Source organism: Psammomys obesus, unplaced genomic scaffold, assembly GCF_907164565.1.
Source record: "Psammomys obesus unplaced genomic scaffold, mPsaObe1.curated_primary_1811, whole genome shotgun sequence".
Taxonomy (NCBI): domain Eukaryota; kingdom Metazoa; phylum Chordata; class Mammalia; order Rodentia; family Muridae; genus Psammomys; species Psammomys obesus.
The window spans coordinates 14,041,051-14,065,381 of record NW_026596131.1 but is presented as its reverse complement, the minus strand read 5'-3'; the positions used below and the strand labels follow the sequence as shown (position 1 = coordinate 14,065,381).

The following is a 24,331-nucleotide window of genomic DNA, read 5'->3' as shown; positions in this document are numbered from 1 at the left end:
CTCTGCTAAGGGGCTTGTGCCACCAGCCCAGGACCTGACCTCAGCCCTCACCTCAAGTTTGTCCCATAAGCCCAGGGACCTGGGGGACATCTGAAATGTCCAGAGAGTTCCAAGCCCTTGCTGTGTGCCTTGGCCTGCCTCAGTTTTACCTATAGATAGTTGATCTTCCCTAGATGCCCTGGGGGGCTGGGGTATTGATGGAGTCCACAGCAACTGCTCAATAGACAGGCTTAATTTGGGGAGCTTTCTTCTCTGGAAGTGTGTGTGTGTGTGTGTGTGTGTGTGTGTGTGTGTCCTGTGCTAAGGGGGAAGACACCACGTGGCTTCTGGTCACATGGCTTCTGGTGTGGGGACACCCCTGTCCAGCAGTGGTCAATCCTTCTCTATCTGCCATTCTTTGTCCCTCAGAGGGAGTGAGGGGGAGACTGTAGAACAGAAAGAGCCCGGCTTGCTCTGAGAACAGCTGGAGAAGAGCTTCTTCTAGAAACTCAGCCAGCCTGCACAGGCCTTTGGACTTCTGTCCCTGAAGCCACTTTCCAGCGGCAGGCGGCAATCCGCCGAGCAGCCGCCCAGCGCTGGCTGCGGAGTCGGTGAGGCAGGAGTGGACTCCGTGGGAAGATCCAGCTCCAAGTCAGTCAGGAGGTTAGCCGCGGGCCACAGGTCCTGCGGAGGCCACGGCTCACATGGCCCCTCCTCCGAACGGCTTGCTCACTTCACAGCCCCAAATCCGCCCGCCCGCGTGCGTGGCCAAGATTGGGCAGGTCCGACGCCGGCCAAGCCGCGCAGTTGAAGCGTACCCAAAGAACTAGCCGAGGCCTGGCCTCAGCCTCAAGCTGGAGGACGCGCTGGGGCTTGCTGGCCTGGCCGGCCACCCAGGATCCAAGCGCCCAACCCGGCCCGCCGGTCTTCCCCCCGACCGCGCCAACCTCGGGCTTCCCTCCCGGGAGGCTGGGTCGACGGACAGCAGACACGTCCAGGCCGAAGTAGCCCCAGACGCTGGTCTGCAGTGCAGGTCGGGCTACGGGAGAGTCTGGGCACCTTGGGCGGGCTGGGGCGGGAGAGGGCGGGCGGGCGCCCTTCTTCTGGTAAGAGCTCCTGGCAGAGAATGGCAGGCAAGCCCAGCGCCTCAGACACCTAAGCCTGTGAGGAATAGGCCCGGGGTGTTGGAGAAGGCGGGGGTTGCCTTAACAGGTGTCCCCTGGCAAGCGGTGCCTGCAAGTAAACAAAGAAACGGGACAGTTTGTGTTTGTGTGTGTGTGCGGGGGGGGGGGGGGGGTTATAAAAAGGGCGGCCAAGCCCTTACTGAAAAAGCGATCCAAAGAGCTTTTGATTCCCCCTCCCCCCCCCCCCCCCCCCCGTCTTCCCCTCCCCACCCCTGCCTCTACACACTCACCGTCTCCAAAGACACTCAAATTGCAGCCATATGGGCTAAAGTAATAGGAAGCAGTTACCTTATTTACTGCAGAGGCGGCGCAAGCAAACCTGGTCGCAGGGGCTGCTCCAAGTGGGATTAGCACAGCGGGTTCTTGTTCTTGGAAACTTTTGTTTAGTTTGGGGAGGTGCTTAGGAGAACAGCGATTATCTAACTTGAAAGGGGAAAGGCCTTGTGTGGAGGAGGTGTGATTGAGCTGGTGGGCAGGGGAGGTTTCAATTAAAAAAAAAAAAAAGAAAAAAAGGGAGCTGTAGGCAATCCTCCTTTCATTGGTTCCAAGGGTAGCGCTAGGAGCTGGGCGCCCGAATCGGCTCCAGACTCGGTCGGGATGAGGGCAGCTGCTAGTGCCCCCTCCTGGAACACTCGAGCATCTTCTCCTTCCGAGTAAACCGACCCAGCCCCGGGCTTGGGAAACTGCAAACCCATTTCTCAGACATCTCCTCCTCCCGTTGTTTCTCAGCTGCCCAGGGGTAGGGCCGCCGGGAGACCAGAGTTGACACCTCTGCGCGCTGTAGCTACGGCAGCTGGAAGCACTTTGCGTCTGGGCAAAGGCAACATCCCACCTCCTCCGAGGTGGTCTACTGAAGGACCCAACTTTTCTAGAGTCAGGAACCAAATCCCCCAACCTCTGACAGTTCCGTTCCTCTCCCTCGCTCTGCGGAACCCCCGGGCTTTCAGGTTCAGACGGCTCCCAGGCACTAATTGTGTACACTAAGCAAGCTGATGGGGAGGAATTACCATAAACACGGGAAAATGGAGCTAGAAAGCAGACATAATCACTAAGTGCTTCATCAGAGGTAGCAAGAGCCAGGGGATTCTTTTCTGGGACATCAAACTTCTCAGGTTAGTTAGGCAAAGAAGTAAAATTTAGGGAATGAGCAGAGGAAGAGAAAAAAAGGAGGAATGAAGAAAAGGAGGGAGGGGGAAAACGGGAATGGAAGAGATCTGAAGTGTTTTTTTTTTTTTTTTTTTTGGAAAAAAAAAACCACCAACCGAGGGGAACCGCCCCTTGACCCCCCCCCCCCCCCCCCCCCCCCCGGCCTTGAAGACAGCGGAGGGCGTGCACAAGCTAGGGACGGAGCTCTCAAAACCCAAGCTGGAGGGAAACCGTCACTTTCCTGGGAAGACGGGCAAACTTCCCAGGGCTGGGAAAGGGAGCTCCGGAGAACTGATCCCCGAGACCACCGCCACTCGGCCAGTTCCCCGCCTCCGGCTGCACGGGGGTCCCCGAAGCCGGCTCGCAGAGCTCCAGAGCTCGGGGCGGCCCGACGGCCCACGCCCGCGGCGGGCTGCACACTGCAAGCGCGGGCAGGCGGGGAGGCTGCAGCGACCCGGGCGGAGGGCGAGGGTGGGCTTTCTCCGGGCGGGGAAACCAGACACTTACAGGCGGCCGAGGCCGACTTTATTTTTACTGCCCAAACTGTTGGAAAGTATTTAAGCTTAAACAGAAACAGCTGTATCGCTGGCACCGGCCGCTGAAACTATTTGTTACCGGGAATGACTTTTTATGATTGAGGACGCGGCGGGCGGCGGCCTCTCGAAGGCGGCGGGCATGGGTCGCCGGGCCGACCTGGGCACGCTCGACGCGCCGTTCGTTGAGAACCGAGGGGTGGGTCTCGTCACCCGGGCCACGGCTCGTACCGTCCGGGAGCGAGGCCCAAACCGGCCCCCGCGACTGCTGTCGCCGGAAGGGGCCTGGAGAAGCGGCGCCGCGCGCCCAGCGCTCGCTCCCGGCGCGGTGCCCCGCGCTCAGGCGGCGCCTCGGACCCGGGGCCAGCTCCGCGCCCTTTCGGACAGACTCCCCGGCTGGCGTTTTCCGCGCTCCCCGTTCCTTCTCTCTCCCTCCGTGTTCTCCCCTCCCTGGCCAGGGGAGCCTGCTGGAATTCCAGCCGAGCTGGCACCGCGATGGCAATAAGCCCTGCGCTCCGGGCCACGGGCCGCCGCGATCTGCCGCTCGCGTGGTGCAGCAGGCGCGTGGGAGCGGCCGCCGCGGAGCCCGCGCTCCGGCCGGGGCTCCCGACGGGAGGCCGGACAGGCCGGGAGCGCAGGGTCGGCGGCGAGCGCGCGCGCCCCGTGAGGACTGTGCGCCCCCGCCCCGGACGCCCGGTCCCCCCGCGGTGGCGCTCCCTCCGCCGGGCCGCCCCGGGGCCGCCGCTCCCTCCACTTTCACGCCCGCGCCGCGCGCCAGGTGTCGTCCGCGCACGTCGAAAGGAGCGCGAGACGGGAAGTGCCCGGCTCGGCACCCAGGCCTGGGGCGGGCCGGCGGCCGCTCCCCGCGAGCCGGCAGGCTAGGGGCTCCGCCCCGACGGCCGGGGGCGCCCCGACCCCGCCCCGGCCGGAGCACAGGGCGGGAGGCGCAGGCCGGGGCCCCGGCGGGAGCGGGGGCAGGTGGCTGCGACCTCGGGAACAATGGGGGTGGGAGGAGGAGCCAGGCGACCTCTCCCGCGGGCTCCCGCTCGGGGCGGGCTCGGGCGCTGAACGCCGGCCTGCGGCGGCCCGCCGGGGGCCCTGAGCCCGGAGGAGCGCCCACGCCAGCCCGGCCCGCAGGGTCCGGAGGGTGGGCGCGGGCAGCGCTGGGCGACCGGAGACCTGGAGCCGGCGGCACATTGATTTGTAGCGGGATGGGACTGGCGGAGGAGGGAGGGGGCGTTGCCATGGAGACCGAGGGCGCGCGGCCGCAAGGGAGGGGTCAGGCGATTAGCGGGTTCGGCGCCAGCGCTCCGCAGGTCCGGGGGTTCGGGCGCCGCCCGCTGCGCCCCAGCACCTGTGCATTGTGCTGCACCGGCGGAGGGCGATGCGGAGGGCGCCAGCCCTGGCAGGGACGGGAGGGGGCGGGCCCGGCTCTGCAGGAGCGACGCCTCCCTGGCACCCACGCGGGGAGCCTAGTGAGCTGGGCGAAGACACGCCTTGCACCCGGGCAACCGCTGGGCAGCCCGGCAGGGGGGCGGGGGCCGGAGCCCAGGGCCGCGGCCCCCCTGGCCAGAGGCGCAGACTGACAGCGGCTGGGCCCGCCCCGCCCGCGTCACTTCCGCTGACGGCAACCCCTCCCTCCCTCTTGGTCTCTGGAGTGGCCGGAGACTCCGCCCCCTGGCGATTGGAACGCGGGTCACGTAGCAACGCGGGGGAGAAGGGGAGAGGGGCGTGGCTGGGCGCCGGTCCAATCAGCGCCCGCAGAACGGGCCTGGGCCGCCTGGCTTTAGCAACGTCGTTAGCAACACGTGGGGCGGGAGGAAGCGCCGGGCGGGGGTGGAGGAAGGGAGAGCGCGCGGGGAGGGAGGAGAACTGACGTCAGCGGGAGAGTATTATGGGCTGTCGAGGGCTGGCTGCTGCTTTTCTGCTCCTGGAAGCGGCCGAGGGGGGAAGCGGCGAGTCAACATGGAGCTCTCGGCGGTGGGGGAGCGGGTGTTCGCGGCCGAAGCCCTCCTGAAGCGGCGCATTCGCAAAGTAGGTGAAGGGGACGGCGGGCGGCGGCGCGGCGGGCCCTCCCTCGCCAGGGCCCGGGCTCCCTCCCCTTGCTGCAGCCCAGCCTCCCTTCCCCCAGGTCCCATCAGCGGCCGCGGCGGTGGCGGCTCAGCCCCTGCGCTCTCCTTAGACTTGCAGCGGTGCACAGATTGCATGGATGGGGGGCGGGGTGGGGGATGAATGCGGGTGCATGCACTTTGTGCAGCGTTTCTGTAGGGGTGCTGCAGCGGGTTGGTGCCTTTGGCGGTAGTGTTTGGAGCATTCATTGGATGCATGCATTTTCGCGTGTATTTCTTGTGTCCTCGTCATGCATTCCGCCCCACGCGCACACACACATATTTTTCCTTTTGCATCCGCAGGGACGCATGGAGTATCTCGTGAAATGGAAGGGCTGGTCGCAGAAGTAAGTAGCTATATGCAATCGCAACCCCACACTGATACTGAGGAGTGTTCTTTCTTCCTCTTTTGCCCTTTACACTGAAACACAACACAAGGCAGCCGGAAAAGTTACACGCATACGCCCTCGCTCCCTCCTCTCTCTCTCTCTTTGCTCCAGAGACTGATGATGATTCTTCCTGATTCCCTTTAGGTACAGCACTTGGGAGCCGGAAGAGAACATCCTGGACGCTCGCCTGCTTGCGGCCTTTGAGGAAAGGTACAGACCCTCGGCCCGGCGCCTCACTGGAACCCACACAGGCTGACTTAAGTGCAGCCAGGACACACCCCCTTCTGTCTCTTTTCTTCTTTAGGGAGCGGGAGATGGAGCTCTATGGTCCCAAAAAGAGAGGACCCAAGCCTAAAACCTTCCTTCTCAAGGTATGTTGGGGTCCCCAGTGGTGGGGTGTGACATTCAGAGGGGATCTGGAGGGCTGACAAGCCAGTGGTATCCATACTTGATGCTTATTGTGATCTGGAGGTCTTCTGATGGCAGCACCACAGGGCTCTAGAGGTGGGACTTCGAGATACCAGAAGGCCTTTATTTCTCCCTCAGCCATTCCAAGTAGACCAAGAATGGAATACAAGATGTGTGTTGGTTGCATTTGGCTGCTTCCAGAGAAATCCTCTTGTCCCTCCCCTAGGCTACTCCCATAACCCCCCCCCCCATTAGAATTTCCTAGGAAAGTTGAGTGGTCAAGGCTGGAGGACATGGTGGGGGGAGGGCTCTGCTTCCTTCTCACACCTTCCTTCTGCAGGCCCAGGCCAAGGCAAAGGCCAAAACCTATGAATTCAGAAGTGACTCTGCCAGAGGCATCCGGATCCCTTACCCAGGCCGTTCGCCCCAGGATTTGGCATCTACTTCCAGGGCCAGGGAGGGCCTTAGGAACACGGCTCTGTCCCCACCAGGGAGCAGCAGCAGCACATGCAGGGTCGACCCACCTCGGGACAGCAGGGACCGGGACCGAGAGCGAGAACGGGACAGGGGTGCCAGCCGTGTGGAGGACAAGCCCAGCTCACCAGGAGACAGCTCCAAGAAGCGAGGACCCAAGCCCCGGAAAGAGCTCCTCGACCCTTCCCAGAGACCCTTGGGGGAGCCCAGCGATGGCCTAGGAGAATACCTCAAAAGCAGGAAGCTGGATGACACCCCTTCTGGGACAGGAAAGTTCCCGGCTGGCCACAGTGTGATCCAGCTTGCTCGAAGACAGGACTCAGACCTGGTTCAGTACGGTGTGACCAGCCCTAGCTCAGCAGAGTCCTCGGGCAAGTTGGCCGTGGACACCTTTCCAGCCAGGGTGATAAAGCACAGGGCCGCTTTCCTGGAGGCCAAAGGTCAAGGTGCCCTGGATCCTGGTGGCCCCAGGGTCCGACATAGTTCAGGCACCCCAGGCTCAGTGGGAAGCCTGTATCGGGACATGGGGGCCCAAGGGGGACGGCCCTCCCTCATCGCCAGAATTCCAGTGGCCAGAATCCTGGGGGACCCAGAGGAAGAGTCCTGGAGCCCCTCTCTGACCAACCTGGAGAAGGTGGTTGTCACAGACGTGACCTCAAACTTTTTGACCGTTACCATTAAGGAGAGCAACACGGACCAAGGCTTCTTTAAGGAAAAGAGATGAATTGCTGAGGGTGGGGAGGCCAGGACCAGAGCAGGCGAGAGTGAGCTCAAATGTGGCTTAGTGCTTTTTATTCCTGGGAGGCTGTGGCCTTCTGACTGACCCTGTCCTTACCCTAACCCCCCCCCCCCCCGCGGTCCCTTTCATCCCTCCTTCCTCAGTTCTGATTGGAAAATTATCTCTAGAGTTCTATTTTCTATTAGATGTAAATATGTTATTTAAGAAAAATATCTAAATATATATATTTCAACTCTTGAAGTTCTTTTATTTAAACAAGGGAAGAGAGAGAGAGAGATTGTGGTTTGGAAGGGCAGACAGACTGAGCTGGTATAGGAGGGGCCCTGTCCCACAGCCTACTAGGAAAGTTGGGGGCCTGGGCGCTGGGATTCTGGAGGCTGGACTCAGCCGCCCACCTCCTCCCTCTACGCCGGATTCCCAGTGCCAGACTCCTGGCACCAAGGCAGGATTTTTGCTCTCCTTCCTATTGGCCACCTAGGCCAACAAAAGGTTGGCTTCCCAATCAGAAAAAGGGGGTGGGGTCAGAGCAGTTTTCTTTTTTCTTTCTTTTTTTAGATTAAGAGGTCTATTGGAGGGGGGGTATTAACTCGAATAACTTTTTCACGCGTGTTGCTAAAGGTGAAAAAAGTCGAGAGTGAGTGGGCGCAGTTCTCGCAGAACCACACCAAGAGACGCACTTTATGGAGGTGTGCGTGCCCTACACGCGGATTGTGTGTCTGTGTCGTGGACAAAAACCTTCCCGTCCCCTCCATTCCTTCCCTTACTTTGCAGAGAGACAAGAAATCCAGCGAATTTGTTTACATTCCCGAAATGCCAGGATAAATTGGGAGGATTGCGTGTCAGTGCCCAGAGCGCCAGACAGGGTGGACTTTTCCTTTGCGCGTCTTCTAGCTCCGCCAGAAGACAGGGCAGCCCCACCTCCCAGGAAGACTCGGACCAGCCTGGCTCGCCGGGGGAGGGTGGGCCCTGCTTGCGCAGGGACGAGCGCCGTCAGGCCACCCGCGGGCCCGGCCGCGGGCTGCGCGCAGGTCGGGCTGGGCGCGGGGGTCGCAGCTCCGGTGAACTCGGTCGGGTGGGGCTCGGGGCGGAAGGGACTTGGCGGGGTTTCCATCCAAGAATGCACAGTAGAACTTTAGCTTCTTTCCCCCCTTCCCCCTTTCCTAAAAGCAAAAGCTGTAATTTATAGTCCTTTTCGTTTCTCGGGAGTGCTCGCTACGTGAACTCCACGTCCAGACTCTGCGGAAGGGGGCGGGGGAGCGCGAGGTGGGGCGGGAGCGGCCGGCAGGACGGCGGGTGCCCGGCCACCCTCTGCGCCCTGGTCCCTGTCCACGCCCGACCTTGCCGGCCGCGCAGCTCGGACTCAAAAGCACAAATCTGTCCCCCAGCCTACGGTCGCCCCTTCCAGCAGGCTATCTTTCGGCCTCTCCGCCCTCCCTGCCCTTAAAGGGCCAGCAGAGATCTAACTTCCAGGGCTTTTGGAGGGAGGGGCTCAGGCCTTGCTCGGGGAGAAGCACAGACTTTGGGGGCTCTGGACTGGTCTAGGGGAGCTCGGCAACGGGGAGGGACTGAGAGGGACCCCAGCCTCGGCCCTCCGCACTGCCCTCCTGCTCCCCTGGCGGCTCCAACCTCTCGGTCCCTCTTCCCTCCAGACTTTTTTTTTTTAACCTTTAAAGAGAGGGAGGAAAACAGTGTATTCTGCGTGTTTTTGTTTTTGAAAATCAAACTGCGTCTAAAGCGAAGCCCCTGAAGTGGGGATTTTTATCTGCTCATATTTGTAAAACTGGTATTTTCGACTTTGTATAAAGAAGCGCTGTTGACCGTGTGTCTGTCTAGATGTTGGCCCTATTTTCAGATGGACCTGCTTTGACTGGGTCATCTGTGACCAAGTGGACGTGGAAACTGTGGGACGGGAGTCCCCCTCCGGTCGACTTCCTTTCTCTTCTCTCCTTTCTCGCTCGCACCTCCCTTCCCGCTAGCCTTCCTGGTTCTGGCCTCACCGCCCCTCTCCCGTCTGTCCGTGGCCGTTGTGTGCGTGTGTGTCCTCGCTTTTGAGAGGCTGACCTGGGGGTGGGCTGGGGGTCTGGGGCCATGTGGCTTCAGCGTCTGTAACTGCAGACAGGCCTGTGTGTTGGGTTTGTGAATTCTCAGATATGTACAAATCTCCAGTTGATTTCCGCCTCAGCTCAAGAGTGAAACCTCGGTACCTCTCTTCTTGGGTTGTGAATGTGTCTGTATCCAGTATCACTTTTTATGTGTTTAAATATATACTTTGTAAATAGACACGTGACTTGGTTTCATTATTTCATTTCTTTATTTCCCAGGACAGAGAGGAGGCGCCCGGAAGGGCAGGGTGCGTGTCTCTCTCACCACCCGTTGGGTTCCCCTTACCTTTGCCCCTTACTCTCAGAAAGGGCTGGACTCCAGGCAAAGGCCCTTTCCCAGTTAGGAAAACTTCCTGTGGCAGTGAGGGGAGATGGGTGGAGGGAAGTCAGTCCCGACTGTCCTCGGCTGCCCGGGAGCCTTCTTCCCGACTTCTGATCGTCCGCGGGATCCAGGCAGAGTCTGCCGGCTCCTGAGGTGGTAGGCGTGACCCCTGGGCTTTATTACTCCTTCTGAGGGAGGGTTCTCCCTAGCACCACGCACACCCTCTTCCGTGCCAGACGTCCACAGCCCACAGCGCCTGACACAGCCCAGTGCTGTCACAGGACCTGTGCCCCAGACCCCCACAGGCTCGCCAGCGCTCCCCGAAATGCCGAGCCTCCATCTATTGATTGAGGAATTGAATTCGCGGGTATTGCTAGGCAACTGGCTGCTCGGAGCCGGCGCGGAGCGCGCTGATGTGATTAGTGAACCCTCAGCCCCGCGCTCCCGCCCCTAGTCCCTACGGCGGCGTCCTGGCCCCTGGGTTCTCTCGGGTAGATGCTCCAAGGTTGGACGAGGGGCCGTGGAGGGGGAACGGAGCGCAGGGCGCTGCTGGTGGGTGTCCCCGGTCTCCGGGCTGCGGACTTCTCAGCGGGGGCGGGGTCTTGAGGCTGCAGAGGCGACCCTCGCGCAGGCCTCCCCAGGCGGACCTCACCCTGGAGCCGGCTCCGCCCCACGTTCCCGGCACACGTCGCTGCTGCCTCGCGAAGAAGCCGCAGCTCGCGGGAACTCTCTCGCAGGTCCCGAGGGGAGGGTCACATCTTTTGCCAGCGGCCAGGCCGTTGGCACAGCACTCCCCACCTCCAGCTCAGTGACCTGTGTGGGAGGGCCTGGGTCTACGCCTGAGGTGTGGCAGCGGGTCACTGAGTGATCTTCAGACGCTGAGCCTGTCCATTAGGGTCTCCAAGAGGTCCAAGGTCTTTTTTTTTTTTTTTTTTTTTTTTTTTTTTTTGCCACCTCTAGGTGTCTGGGCTGGGTGGACTCTTTGCTGGGTCCACTGGAGGGCGATGGCCATCAGAGGGCCAAGCTGGCAATGGGGTGTCTGGGCCTGGTGGCTTCAGTAGTCAGCGCTAGAAGACGCCCGCCCCGTCCCCTGACACCCGCTGTCATCACTCGGGCGCGTAGGGAGGAGGCCCGCGCTGACCCTGAGGGAGTTCCGCTTCTTTGCTAACTTTAGCTTGGGCTCAGAGCTCCCTTGGCAAATTTTTTGGGCAGATTCTCCTGGAGAGCAAAGACCAGAGCGGTGCGGGGACCCCTAGCCCCGGGCCGCCTACGCGCAGGCGGATTTCCCTCCATCCCCATTGGCAGGGCTGCTCGAGCCCCGCGGGAGCTGAGCCTGGCCCAACACAAACACTGCTTGAATGGAATACTTGTGGCTCAGAAGAGCCGTTTTTCCTGACTCTGACGCTCGCGGCGCGGGTCTCTGGTGGAGGCCCGGTGCTGCGCCTCGGACAATCCAGCCTCGGCTCTCGGTGGGTGCATCCACGCTTTCCTCTTGTCCCCCAAAAGTCCTCCGGGCCAGAGGAGGCTCGGATACAGCGGGAGCCCAAGGTGGGCGCGAGTGGGAGCCAGAAGGGTCTCGGTGCCATCAAGGATGGAAAATTGGCTGACAGCGGTGAGAAGCCAGTAGGTTGAGGCCTGGGCTTTCGTTCTTCGGCCAGAGACCGAGTCCGCTCGGGGCTGCTTCGAGCAGCGGGGTGTAGACGGTGCAACTGAGTTCCGGACCGCCTGAGGCTGCGGAGGACGCCACCCTCCTCCCCACCGTTCTTCAAAGTCCCGGGACCGAACTTCGTGGGAAGCGCGCGCCCTCTACAGGCGACGCCTGAGCGCCAGTCCAAGAGCTTCCCCTCCCCCCTTTGCTTATGCTAGAAGCAAAGAAAAGCCTCATTTCCTCCCGCCCTGCTTCGCCAGGCATCATCTCTGTGTCTTTGAGAATCAGCCTCGAACCACACCGGGTAGAGAGAGGAAGGTGGTAGCCAGTGGCCACCGATCATACTGGGTACCCTCCATTTGGTTCCAGTGGTGCCTTTTCTAGAATGGGGGAGGATTGATGGGCTGATCAAACCAGCAGCACAGAAATTAATGAACATCAATGTAGGCCAGCCTCCCCCCCCAACTCCCCCACTCCGCCCCTGCCCAACTCTGGTTTGAAGATCTTGCCTGTGTAGACATAGGTTTTCAGAGAGCCTCCCTGGCCAACAGAGCCGGCACCTGCTCCTGCTGGAGCTAGCTTGTTCCCCTAGGACAAGAGGTCTGGGATCCAACTGGCCCTTTCCACCTTCTCAAAAAAAAAAAAAAGCTAACAGTTGAACAAACGAAAACAGGCACTGAAGACAACAAAAGAGAAATCAAATTGCCAGCAGGCTGCTTTGCAGGAATCAAGAAATGAGGGGGGCTGGAGAGCCAGCTCAGTAGTTAAGAGCACTGGTGGTTCTTCCAGAGGTCCTGAGTTCAATTCCCAGCAACCGCATGGTGGCTCTCAACCATCTGTAATGGGATCTGATCCCTTCTTCTAGGTGTGTGTGAAAAAAACAGATCACTCACACATGAAAACAAATAAATGTTAGAAGAAGAAGAAGAAGAAGAAGAAGAAGAAGAAGAAGAAGAAGAAGAAGAAGAGGAAGAAGAAACGGGGCTGGAGAGACGGCTCAGCGATTTAAGACCCAGGTTCAGTCCCCAGCAACCACACGCAGATCAAAACCGTCTGTATCTCCAGTTCCAGGGGGTTCAACACCGTCAGGCACAGCCACATGCAGGAAGAACATCAACACACAGGAAATAAAAATAGATAAGTTAAAAAGTCAGGTTTCACACACGAGGGCCCGTCTCCAGCAAGGTTTGTGTTTCTCTCTGGAGTGTTGATCCCTTCCCGGTAACCTGACCTTCAGTCCCAACCAGCCCTTCTGCCAGGGCTGGGCCCATCTTCCCTGGAACTCCATCCTCCTGGGAGGACAAAGGAAATTTCTGAATAAATTAGTGCCAAAGAGAGTAACACAAGTGTCGGACTAGGGAAGGAAGGTCCAAGCGCACCCGTCTTCCGTTTCTCCTCAGCTGTGGTCAGGAGCTGAAGCAGCCCCGGCTCTCGGTGCCCCTCTGTAGCTTCCCAACATGGCATGAGTGGGTACTGTGGAGGTGAAGGTGCTGCTTTGCTTTTATGCCCGTCTATGTGGGAAGCTCCCTGTAGGCCTGTAACATTCTGCTTGCACAGTAACATTAGTGTTGTTTTTTCTTTTGGTCACACATATTCAGATATATATATATTGCAAATGTGTGAATATATAATCTTTGCCAATAAGCCAGGCTTTTTCAAACGTAGCTCCTTGGGTGTCCTGGGAAGGTGGTCTTTTGCATGGTGGACTGCTTTGTGTGGCTGTGGCACTCTTAGTCTCTGTAAGATGCTGGTAGTTCCCTTCACCAAGGGACAACGGTTTCCATACTCCCCTCACCTCCCATTCATCACAGGCGTTTGCTCTTAAAGCCATGTTCCTTCTTTGCAAAGGTTTCTTTTTGTCCACCTCTGAGTGGCTAAGGTATTTCCAATGTTTTCTTTTTTTCCCCTCCAGTGCTACAGCTATGCTCATGTCCAGATGGGTGTGCCTTGTGACAGGGAAGCCAAGACTTTGTTTACATGTATCACCTACAGTGCACACCAGGCCAAAAGTTTAAAACTGTATTTATTGATACTAAGAGTAGCAAACAGACAGCAATCTTCCTGCATCATTTACTGTCTTTCCCCTGCAAAATAAATTAACATCAGCCTAAAGGCCCTCTAATCTAGGCTAGTGTTACTACAAACCCCTGGAATTGTGAGCTGCCTCTGGCTATAGGGCACCATCCTGCCTTGCTCCAAACCCTCCCTGACGTCAGGGCTCCCTGGGGCAGGCATTTCCTCGAAAGCTGCTCTGTTTGGCTTCTCCAGCATGGTGACACACCCACCTTTGGTTAGTCCCCATGAAAGCCAGCAGCTCCAGCTTAAGGGGGCGTATAAAGGCAGGAGAAGCCAAGACAACTGAGGCCGGCTCAGTTCAGCGTTTCCTTCTTGAAACCTTGGGACTAGAGCTTACTAATCAAGGACAGGATTTGGAGCATACTCAAACAAGGACACTTTTTAGTACCAAAAGTTTTTTTTTTTTCCCTAAATCCAATACCTCTGAGGAAAAGGACTGGCTGGCCACTCTTCCAACCAGGTGCTGAAGCAGACAAAAGGGGCCAGTAATCTTAACATCAGGAAGGCCAAGGCAAGCCTGCCAGTTCAAAGCACCAGCCTAGGCTAGACTAAGCCTAGGTTGAAAAGACTAGATAGGATTAAGACACCCACTTGGAGTGGAAATGTGCCACAGAACACCTGGGATCCTTAGGAAGAGAAATGAGTCTTGACACACACACACACACACACACACTGGGTTGGGGGCAGGCATAGGCAGTAGCAAATAAAAAACAAAAGCAGACTACTTTATTTATTGGTAAACATGAGAACTCATGTGGTGTGCCTCTCCAGTGGGGCTCTCATGCTGGCACACTTAGACACATATGCTTTGTAACATAGACCACTGGGGTCACAGCACCAGGAAAAATACACAAGGCAAAGTGGCTGGGAGAAAGGTATTTGTAGATTTCAACTTTGGGACTGACATAACTGGTAATAAAAGGCACCAAATCGGGGTTTAGAGACCCGGCAACAGGGAATGAGGCCAGTCAACCCAGATTCCCCAAAGGCTCCTGGAACACCCCCCTCCCCAAAGACACAGAGGTGCCAGTAAGGCAGTGTCCGGCACAAAGAAGCTGCAAACCTTGGGTGAGGCAGCAAAGGACCCTGGCTAAGGACAGGAAGAGGCTAACAGGCAACCCCCACCCCTTGCCACCCACTTCCTGGCCCTGAATTCTCTCCAGCAGCAGCTCCTGCTGCCAGTAACACTGCCTCTTGGTGCCCAGTCTAGAGGCTGCACATCCCAGACATCTCTCAGGAGCCATGGATACAGGTCTGTCCCCAAAGGCACAGTGTTGAGGTCGGTTTGGTTACACAAAGACCATCTCTTATTTGGTGTGTGGAGTGAGCTACTGGTGGTTTGTGTACTCTGAAGGCGTGGCAGGTCCCAGACACCACAGCCCACCGCCTGGGCTGGTGCTGGAAGGGGGAACGCTTCCCTTCAAGGTAACTAGAGTGAAGGGCCTACACCTACCAGCTGATCAGTCAGTGGCAGAAGTACAAACGAGGGTTTCATACCTCCACTTTTTGGCATCACAGACTCACTGACCAGATTGTCACGGCCCCACGGTGATATCCCAGGACAGAAAACCCTGACATTGGCCAGCAATCTGACAAGGTAGTTTCAAGATGGCTACCCGGGGTGGGGGGCGGGGAAAAGGCATCTAGAAAGGGTTTCCGAACTAAAGTCATCTCCTGAGATGGGGAGGAATTCTAGGGTCCCTTAACAGGAGGGCTGCTATACTGCCCTACTGCATGAATGGCATTGGGATATTGCTTCTTAGCTACAAAGGAAACACAAGCTCCCAAGCATGGGAGAGGATTGTCAGGGAAAGACACCCAAGAAGAGCCTACTTAACAGGCAGGGCTCTGCACCAGGAGCACCTGCAGAAAATGCTTGCACATTTGTCCAGAGATGCCCAGTCTGAACGGGCAGCAGAGAGGCAGGCCTGTATGAAACAGCTGCCTCCCGACTACCAGGGCGACTTACCGGGCCTTAGCAAGAAGACTCCCGCCAGCGGGGGAAGACCACCTGCCCAGGGCTCTGACCTCCGACCCCGGCCTTCTCTGGGTTTCTAGCGTCTACTCCTTCCCTAAGCCCAGCAGCATCAGCCCTCAGAACTGGGGCACACTGTAGTGGGCCACAGCAGGGATGTGGGTCTGGATCCAGAGGGAATAGGGTCATTTCTCACTGGGGCTCAGGCCTGCTTGCAGGAAAGGGGGCAGCACGGGTCTCCGTTCACAAATGCAGTAGCACCCAGACACTACCGAGTGCTGGGACTCCAAACCCTGGACTACAGCTAAGGCAGGAGATTGCGTGGCACCAGGGACAGACACTGGCAAGCCTCACAGGGTTCCGCAGAATTCTGCAGGGTTCCCGAGCCCAACTCAACTAATTATGGTTTTATAATGAGGCCACAGCCTCACCTGCCAAGGACAGAATCCTGCCTCACCAAAAGCCCTGCCCCTGCTGGACTCCAGAGAAGGTCCTGCCTGCCCCCTCCCCCCACCTGACAGTAGTTGGGCTAATAAAAGAAGGGAGGGTCACACTAGGTCAAGGAGGGACACGTACTGAGAATGCTTTGTCCAAGCAGGCAGCCTTGAGCCAGCAGCCACCCAGCTTGCCCGAGGTGACAGGGCATAGAGTAAAGTGAAGGCCCAGAGAGGTAGAATCACCAGGAAGCCAGTTCCTAGCCCTATGTCTTAGGACAGGTCACAGCTGGCCCCTGGGTCAGGCTTTGTCAAAGCAAACCCAGAGACCAGAAGGCAAGTCTGACTTGGGCCATGGTCTCAGTAATGCCTCAAGTTGAAGAACCCCACGCTGGTGGGAGACTCTTTCACTGTGACAGTGATGAGGTTGGCTGTGACATCTGTGACAAAGACATGCTCGATGAGGCTGCGGGTAGGTTTCCAGTCCTGGCTGGTCTGGATAGATACCGACAGGTTCTTCCCAGCACTGGGGAGTGAGGACGAGTCAGGGTCCGAGTCAGAACTACTATTCTCCTCACCCGTGCTCATCTCGGACAGCGCGGGTGCCTTGCGGCCCTCTCCTGGGACTGTGTGGCCCTCTTGCCCACTGGAGGTGGCCACAGACTTAACACTGTCCCTCTTGACAGGAGGGGCCGGGAGAGCTGTCACCTTGGAGGCCAGCTTCTCACCTTTGTTGGTGTCTGTGGGTGTGCCGGTCACGTTTACTCCTGTGGGGCCACCCCCGTGACCTTTCCCTGCTGTGGGGTTGTTAGCAGACACAGCCTTGGTGGCTGCGGCATGGCGAGCTAGCAGGCCCACACCAGGCACACCGTTCTTGACGCTCTGTAAGTCCAGGACCTGAAGGCTCAGTTCCTGAGTGGGTGCCAGCTGGGAACCCAGGCTCCCTGAACCACTTCCTTTCTGCTGCTCTGCAGCCCCACTGCCAGGGGCCTTCGGGACCTTGCTTGGAAGGCTTACCCCTAGCTCCCCTTTCTGCGTCCTCACTTTTAGGTCCAGTCCGAGGCCACACTTGTTGGCGGCCTGGGCCTTGAGTGCCAGTCGGCTGGCACTCTGAGCCTGACTCTGGCTCATGCGGTTCATGTAGTGTACGATAGAACTCTGCCAGCTGATGCTGCCACGGTTGGGGCTCCCGGCCATGCCTTTCATCAGACTGGCCAGGTTCTCTGGGGTTGCCATAGTGCTGGAGCCACCACAGGCCTCTTTGGTGTGGGCTTTCAGGGCGGCCAGGCCTGCCACAGGAGCACTGAGCGGAGGGGGCAACTTGCTGGCAGAGGCCCCCAGGTCCTTCCTGCTGGTCTTTAGCACCTTGGCCAGGCTTACTACGGGTCTCCGGGCCGCCTTCTGTTCTGGGGGCAGGGGCTTGCGTCCCCGCTTCTTTCGAATGGGGTCCTTCAGCTCTGGCTTGGCCACCAGGATCTGGGCTTTCTTCTGAGGCACTGGGTGGGTTTCACGGCCCCGGGGACCCCTCTTAGAGTCCAGGTCACTGTCATCTTCTTCTTCATCTGACGAAGAGGAGGAGGATGTGGAGGAAGAGGAGGAGCTGCTGGATTTGGACTTGGAGGGTGCATCTGGTTCCTAAAAAGACAAATGAGAACCAACCTCTATCTGAGCAGTGCCAGGGCCCTCCAGACAGCAGCTGTCAGGAAGGAGTAAGCTCACCTTTCCAGCAGAGGAATCCCACTCAGTGGTAAGCAGAATGACAGGTAAACCTATTGCTGTTTCTCTCCCTCGTCATCCCTCGTGCTAAGGGCCTCTTCTGCTTCTTCAGTCCTCCTGTCCTGTGGGGCAGGCATCTCCCACGGTAGCTTTATGGAGATGGCACCAATATTCTTCTAGTTCTGACAGGGGCTGATCCTATCAAACCCTAGGGACCTAGATGCCCCCAAGTAGGACCCCGAGCTTCATCAACCCACAAAAATTTCTCTTCAGTCAGCAGGACCTCTGCAGCTCACATCCTCCTTCCAGGAGGAAAGATGGGGGAGCCAGGGTCTAGGGAGTGAAGCCCAAGCAATGAACAAAGGCACACCTGAGCCTAAGGCCAGAACCCCTTCCCTAGCCTGCCTCTGAACTGCCATGGGGGAGGGAAGGGCAGGAGGGAGGCTGCCAAGCTACCCCTGGCGTGTGAAAGGCTACCTGTTGGTCATCATGCATCAAGGAGGGTCAACAGGACACCCCCAAAAGACCCGAGCATAGCAGCTCTGCTTCTACCCCTATTTCCTGGCTTGTCTGGCAGCTCTGCCTGGCCCAGGATCCTGGGCTTGCCCAATTTGTCCTGTTGGTCTACAACCCCCAGACAAACCTGGGCACTTACTGTCTTCCCTGATGGGAGCATCTCCAAGGTGAGAGGGAACTGTGCGTACCTACCAAGTCTGCTACTGCTGTCCTGCTGGGCAGAATGGGCTGAGGCTGACACAGGAAGCCCCTGAGGAGGCCCCAAGAAGGGGCCTCCGTATGCACTCTGTTGCCTGCTGGTGCCATCCACTGGCAGAGGCCTGAAGGGGCAACAGCAAAGATGGCCACCTATCTCAGCAGCTCCCCTGAAGAAAGTCTGCCCAGAGCAGCAAGGGTGAGTGAGGAGCCAAAAGAGGGCAGGACAAAGCCAGTGGCCACTCACCTTGAGTTTGGAGCGCCGGCTGCAGGAGGACATGACTGTGTGTTTCCTCGGCCGACCCCTGGGCCTCTTGCCTCCCTTCCGGTTCTGAACCTCCTTCTCATGTTCCCTGGAGACACAGCACCAATCAGCTTTGAGAAGCTCTGCCTGCAGACACATCTCTGGCTTCAGCCTCCACCCTCGGCTCCCGGGGGATATCATCGGGTTCAGCAGCAAAGCCCCTTCGGATCAGTGAGCCGGACGCCAGCTGAGGGGCCCATCCACACCGCCTCTGCAGGCAGCTCACTTCACTTGCATTTGGTGAAAATGGAGCTGGAGCCAGAGAACAAAGCTGGGAAGCTCCTCATTTTCCACTAAGAAAACTTCCTGTAGTGAAGACTCCACAGAAATCCTAGCCTTCATACCCCAAAACAGCCTGACTCGCTCATCCTACAAAGCACAGAACCCACAAAGACAGTGTGCCCCAGGCACAGCAAAACCCTGTATGTTCTGCTGGCTCAGGGGCTGGGGACTCCAATGTGGCTTATGTGTGCCAGGCTTCTCAGAGCCAACTTGCTTAGGACACCTTTTCCCTGCAGACCTCAACGACCCCCAGAACACTGCTGTTAAAGGAAGGGGTAGAGTTAGCAAGCTCGCAGCAGCCAGGCCTCAGAGCCCGTACTCCTGCAGCCCAGAGCTGAGGACGCATAACCAAGAGCATTGTGCCAGCCTCTATGGAAGCTCAGCTTGCGGCTACACTGCTGGGCCGAGCTGGGCAATACTCCTGATGGCGGAGACTGGGTGAGATGGCTTGCTAGGTGTATGCTGCTGGGCCCGAGTTTCATCCCCAGAACCCATGAAGTGAAAACAGAGAAATAGGGGCTGGAGACATGGCTCAGCGATTAAGAGCACTGGCTGCTCTTTCAGAGAACCTGGGTTCAATTCCCAGCAACCACATGGCAGCTCCAACTCTAACTCCAGTTCCTGGGGATCTGACACCCTCACACAGATGTATATACAGGCAAGAACACTAATGCACATTAAATAAGAATAGTCATTAAACATGTTTCCAAAAATTGAGAACAATTCTTACAGGCTGTTCCCTGACCATCACACAAGGCCAATAGCACATGCATGCCTTCCCTCCCCGGAGCAGACAGAGAGACTCGAAACAGCATAAAAGAGCCAAACACCATCTCCTTGGGAGTCCTGGAAGGTGACCTCATAAAGAAATGGACTGGGCCTCCAGGAAAACCCCCAACTCCCCACCTCAGGTTCGAGGGGCATCTCCCAGCTCTGCTGGGTTCAACACCGATCCTGCGTTGTGACTCCCATACACACAGTGGCTCCTCCCTGACCAGGAGGTAAACAGCCAGCTGCCAGTGCCAGGGCATGTCTCTGGAGGCAGGGAAGAGGCAGAACATGGGGATTTCTTCTGTCCCATGTTGCCAAACCAACTGTTCCCATGATGTCATCTTGGATATTTTGGCTCTTGTTGAAGCTAACCCAAAGCTGTGTCAAAGATGCACTGCCTCCCACTGGATGTCCCCCTGCCCCAGCATGATGCCCTGTCAAGTCATCTTCTCTAGTGCCAGGGACTGCAGGTGTGTATGGCAGCACCTGCCCAAGGATGCCACCTCAAACCCAGAGAAACCTACCAGCCCCAGAGGGTGCCAAGCCACTTCCGCTGAGTTTAGAGCACCAAGCTACAAATTTAACAGAAGGCGAAGAAGATGTGGCTATCTGTTTCCAAAGGAATCTGAGCAAGTGCAAGCAACTCCCTCATCCTGCCAGAACACAACTCCCTCTCCACCCCTTCTGCAAAACAGCCAGTCACAGTGAGAAGCACAGGCTGGGCGACCAGAGAGCAAGCTTGCTAGATTGACCCCAGCTGGGGAGGCTTGTGAGCAAACCATTCATCTGCGTCTACCATCAGAGCCGGCTGTGCTGCCACTCACATGGCACTGGGATGATGGTGAAACACTTGCCCCAACCCCTCAACACATCTCCCGGACATATCTCCCACCCAAGAGCAGAAGCATCGACTATAATCACAGAAGCAAACCCAAGAGAAACCCTGCAGCGTCAGCACTGTCTCACAGCCTGAGCAAAACATCACATGGACCACTCTGCACTGGGGGTTCCGGGCCCCCCTGCACTATGGCACACCCTGGCAAGGCCAGAGTAGCAACAGGGATGCTTCTTATGACAAGTTTGCAACCTCAACTGCTATTTGTTCTGACCAAAAGTTACTCCACAGAAGAGGCCAAGAGAAACTGGAACCTTTTCGTGAAGGTTCACTTCCAAAGTCTGGCTGTCTGGGAAGTCTTAAAGTGCTCAAAGTGCTCTGCCATAGGCTTCCTCACCCCACAGTTCCAGGCCTCTGTGTCACCAGCCAATCCCACCCAACTCCCCCCTCCCCCCCCCCGCCCTCCCCGCCCCCCCGCCCCCCCCCGCGACCCTCCCCGCCCCGGTCCCCCCCCCCCCTCCCCCCCCCCCATCCCACAGGACGCTGTTAACGCTCTCACTTTTTCTGGAAGGCTAGGAGCAGCCTGGGGTCCAAGATGTTCTCTTCCGGCTCCCAGCTGTTGTGTCTGGAAAAGCAAAGAGCATGGTTGCTGAGCTGCATCCAAGTGGGCTGCCGGGACAGCTCCCACCGCCCTGCTGGGGGCGTGAGGCACTGCGCAGGGGCAGTCCTCTGAGGTCCCAGAAGCCCTTTAAGTTAGTTAGTGTCACAGCCTCAAACCCACAGGCAAACTGCCACCTCAAGCCCCAAGCCCCAGCAGGCCACAAGGGGACTCAACAGTCTGCGCCTGGGAGGAAAACAAATCCCAACAAAGAGCAAAGCTGCTGAGGGAATCCCCCAGCCTGGCCCCGAGCCAGGGAGGGAAGGGAAGGCAGGTAGGGGAGGGGGAGCCGGGGGGCGCAGGCGGAACAATGTGGTGTACACCACCGAGAGCGCGGGCAGGGCACCGGGGATGGGGAGGGGGTGGTGGTCGGGAGGGGATAGGGTCCAGGAAGGAGGGTGGCGGGGCAGCTACAGAGGAAGCCCTTTCCGGAGAAGGCCGGGTCCCCTTCCCTCATTAAGAAGAAAGCTAGCGCGGGGCGGGGGGTGGGGGCTTCCTACCAGTAGGAAGCTCAGGTTACAGCGGGGTAACTTGGGCAAAGGGAGGGGGCCGAGTCCCGCGCCTGCCGCGGCCAGCTCCAGGGCGGGGGCGCATGCAACAAATGAGCGCCAGAAGCGCGCGGAGCGGAGGCGGGCCGGGCCCGAGGGACTCGGGGCTGGAGGCCGCCCTGCCCGCTCCCCGTGGGCTCGTAAACAAAGGGCATCGCCGGTCGGCCGGCGTCCTCAGGGTCTCAGGGCACCGAACTTCCCGCCCGGGGCCTGCGAGGCCAGGGTCCCCACGCCGTCCCCACCAAGGCCGGGAGGCGCGCGCGGGTAGGCGGCCGCGCACCGGGAACTCACTTGGAGGACCAGCCGCGCCACTTGACCAGGTACTCCAGCTTGCCCTGCGGGGAGATAAGAGCGGGCGGTGAGCCGCGCGGAGCGCCGGGCGCACGCGGGGGGCGGGCGGGGGCGCACGCACCTTGCGGAGCCGCTTGCTCAGAATGCACTCGGCGGCGAAGACCTGCTCGCCCACGCTGCTCAGCTCCTCCATGCCGCCGCCCGCCGCGGCCCGCGCCCCGCAGACCCGGGCTCACAGCCGCACACAAAGCGCCGCCCCCGCCGTGCCCCGCCCCGCGCACGCGCGCCGCAGTCGCCCGCGCTGCTCTGCCCGTAGCTACCCGGCCAATAGGCTGGCCGGGCGCGCGGGGCGGGGCGCGCATTGTTCGTGGTAGCCGCGGCGGGGACCGGTCCACAGGGTTGGGCGCTCTCTGCGCGGAGTGGGGAGGCCGTGAGCTCCGGGGATCCTGGGGTCCGGTCTCTCGGATCGCTTGTCCCTGCGGAAAGCCATTGTTTGGGCCGAGGGCGGCGAAGCGGGGAGCACGCGGCTCTTCCTGCCCCCACCAGCGAGGGGCGCTGCTCCCCACCGGTCCTCTGTGCTTCACCACTATGCTCCAGGGTCAGAGGAGCAAAAAGACTGGAAAAAATACTGGGTTGAAAATACTGGACATGGAAAAGCGACCCTTGCAGCCTTCCTTAAGGTTGTAGAGGAAAAATTCAGGTCACTGAAAGAATTCTTAGTGAGGAGCTGTGAAAAATGGGACCCAGTTTCCCCGACTTTTAGTGCGCGTGTGGGGACACAACCAACTTGGTTTTTTTTCCCCCCACGATTTTGGTGACAATGACAAGGGTCTGAGGGACGGTGCGCAGACCTGCGTGCGACGTCGACAGCTCGCTAGGCTCTTCCAGCAAAGTCCTTTGAATCATTTTCCAGTGGGAGAAGTTGGGGTGGTCCTGGGTCCTCCCAGGTCGCCATGGGTTAGGCTCTCCACCCTTTTATTTTCCCGCTCAGACATAAATTCCGTTGAGCAGCCTCCTTTGTAAGTTCTGAAGCAAGCCAAGCACATGACGAAAGAGGCGTTCTCTTATTTAATAAAATAAGAGAATCCAATGAAAATGTAATTTCTGGTTTTGCCTTTTTTTTTTGGACATAGCTGCAAATCCAAGGCCTCGCTTTCGTAGGAACTTGCCTTCATGTCATCGTGAACTTACTTACGAAGGAGGAGCCTGTTTGCGGTTGTAAAGCTCTCTGCCCTAAGAAACGAATACCGAGAACCACACTGGGTTTTCGGGGTGTCCCTCAGCTCAGCTGGTTACACCGGCCACCTCCACTCCGCTTTGGAGAGAGCTCGCGACTGCAGAGGGGCAGGGAAAGGGACCTTTTCCTGAGAGCGCGGTGACTGCTCATTTGGGTGCTTCGTTCAGTAGATGAACCAAGCATGAAGGGAGCCGCCGTCTCCAGCCAGCTCTTTTTGTCCTGTTCAGATCAGCTGGGCAGCAAATGGTAGAGCGCGTACAAAGGTGTGTGTATTGTAATCCTATAAATAGCTGGCTCCGTTTCAACGGCTGTTCGCACTTCAGGATTCCACCGGGGTAGCACTTACTGTTAGAATTTCCCCACTGGTTTTTTTGTTTGTTTTATTTTTTGTTTTGTTTTGTTTTGTTTTGGAACAGGGTATACCAACACAATTGCTTTTTTTTAGAACAACAACAAAAAAAAAACTTTTAAAAGAGTTAATACTTTTTTACCTGCCAAGAAGTAGCCAAGAGCCTGCCTTATATGAACACACTGGGGGAAAAAAGTCCCCTTACCTGAAATAGCACACACCTCATCCATGCAATTGGGAATGTCCAGCTGGGGCGAAGAGTAATTAGGATAATTAATTTGGAGAACCAGATACAACAGACGTGACTGGAATGAAGCCCTTCCATCAATGCGGCCAGTTGTATGATTCAAAACGTGTGGCGCTCCGGACTCTGGTCCTTGGCATTGGTGGGATCAGTTAGGGCTGAGTCTTTTCATTCATTTCATAAGCAGCTACTGTGCATTTGGCACCGTGCCAGCACCCTTAGCTGCTGAAGAGATCCCTCAGCCACTGTCTGACAAGATGGGCAGGCTGCACGGGAGGAGCCTGGCTATCCGATGACCGATCCTAAAGGAGCTGAATTTGAAACTGTATTTCCTTCATCATCTTTGAAATTGTAATAGCCGCCTGAGGCTTGGACACAGAGCTGGCCCACAAGAACACAAGGATCTGTGCTAAGGGAATTCTCAGTGAAAGCGAAGCTCTGTCAGTCAGCCCCAGACGGCCTGGCACACTAATGACCTGAGAACATTTAGAGGGTGTGAAGAAATACAATGGAAGTCCAGTCACTGAGGTACCTTGGGGAGTGGGCGTCTTGGTTAGTGCCACCATCTGTACAAACAGTGTGCGCAGGCCTGAAGTTTTCCCTGTTTTCGTTTTTTCTGGCACTCCTGTAGATGAACCAAGGGCCTTGGGCATGCAAGGCCAACGCTTGGCAGCTGAACTGCATCGGGCTCCCTTTTGTCCCAAGGGTTTGGAATCCTGTTAAGAGAGGGTCAAAACGGGCCAGAGAGACAGCTTAGCACTAAAGGGCACTAGTGCCCTTACAGAGCACCTGGATTCAGGCCTCAGTTCCCAAATAGGGCAGTTCGGCTCACAGCTGCCCGTAACTCCAGATCCAGGGGATCTCATGA

General features: G+C 58.0%; 2 protein-coding genes across 3 annotated transcripts; one reads left to right on the top strand and one right to left on the bottom strand.

Moving 5' to 3' along the window:
• The first annotated feature begins 485 nt into the window (after positions 1 to 485).
• On the top strand, positions 486 to 7,200 carry Cbx8 (chromobox 8). Of its 2 annotated transcripts, none has more exons than XM_055592240.1 (5): positions 486 to 1,012; positions 5,254 to 5,297; positions 5,484 to 5,549; positions 5,644 to 5,710; positions 6,088 to 7,200. In XM_055592240.1, exons 2-5 carry the CDS (start codon positions 5,260 to 5,262, stop codon positions 6,943 to 6,945), a joined length of 1,029 nt encoding a protein of 342 aa, XP_055448215.1. In that variant the 5' UTR covers positions 486 to 1,012; positions 5,254 to 5,259; the 3' UTR covers positions 6,946 to 7,200. The 2 variants fall into 2 exon arrangements, with proteins under 2 accessions (XP_055448215.1, XP_055448214.1); XM_055592239.1 differs by lacking the exon at positions 486 to 1,012 and adding an exon at positions 4,742 to 4,876.
• Positions 7,201 to 13,812: 6,612 nt separating this feature from the next.
• Positions 13,813 to 21,841, bottom strand: Cbx2 (chromobox 2). The gene is made up of 5 exons (XM_055592064.1): positions 21,755 to 21,841; positions 21,634 to 21,677; positions 20,696 to 20,761; positions 18,192 to 18,297; positions 13,813 to 17,152 (listed from the first exon to the last, which is right to left on the bottom strand). The coding sequence occupies exons 1-5, from the start codon at positions 21,824 to 21,826 to the stop codon at positions 15,878 to 15,880; spliced, it is 1,563 nt and encodes a 520-aa protein (XP_055448039.1). The 5' UTR covers positions 21,827 to 21,841; the 3' UTR covers positions 13,813 to 15,877.
• Positions 21,842 to 24,331: the final 2,490 nt, after the last annotated feature.

Bases quoted from the DNA above. Each gene is read 5' to 3' on its own strand.
- Cbx8 (XM_055592239.1), top strand. From the start codon at position 4,808: ATGGAGCTCTCGGCGGTGGGGGAGCGGGTGTTCGCGGCCGAAGCCCTC. The intron at 5,298-5,483 runs GTAAGTAGCTAT...GATTCCCTTTAG, and splicing joins TGGAAGGGCTGGTCGCAGAA to GTACAGCACTTGGGAGCCGG. The intron at 5,711-6,087 runs GTATGTTGGGGT...TTCCTTCTGCAG, and splicing joins CTAAAACCTTCCTTCTCAAG to GCCCAGGCCAAGGCAAAGGC.
- Cbx2 (XM_055592064.1), bottom strand. From the start codon at position 21,826: ATGGAGGAGCTGAGCAGCGTGGGCGAGCAGGTCTTCGCCGCCGAGTGC. The intron at 21,678-21,754 runs GTGCGTGCGCCC...ATCTCCCCGCAG, and splicing joins TGAGCAAGCGGCTCCGCAAG to GGCAAGCTGGAGTACCTGGT. The intron at 20,762-21,633 runs GTGAGTTCCCGG...TTGCTTTTCCAG, and splicing joins TGGCGCGGCTGGTCCTCCAA to ACACAACAGCTGGGAGCCGG.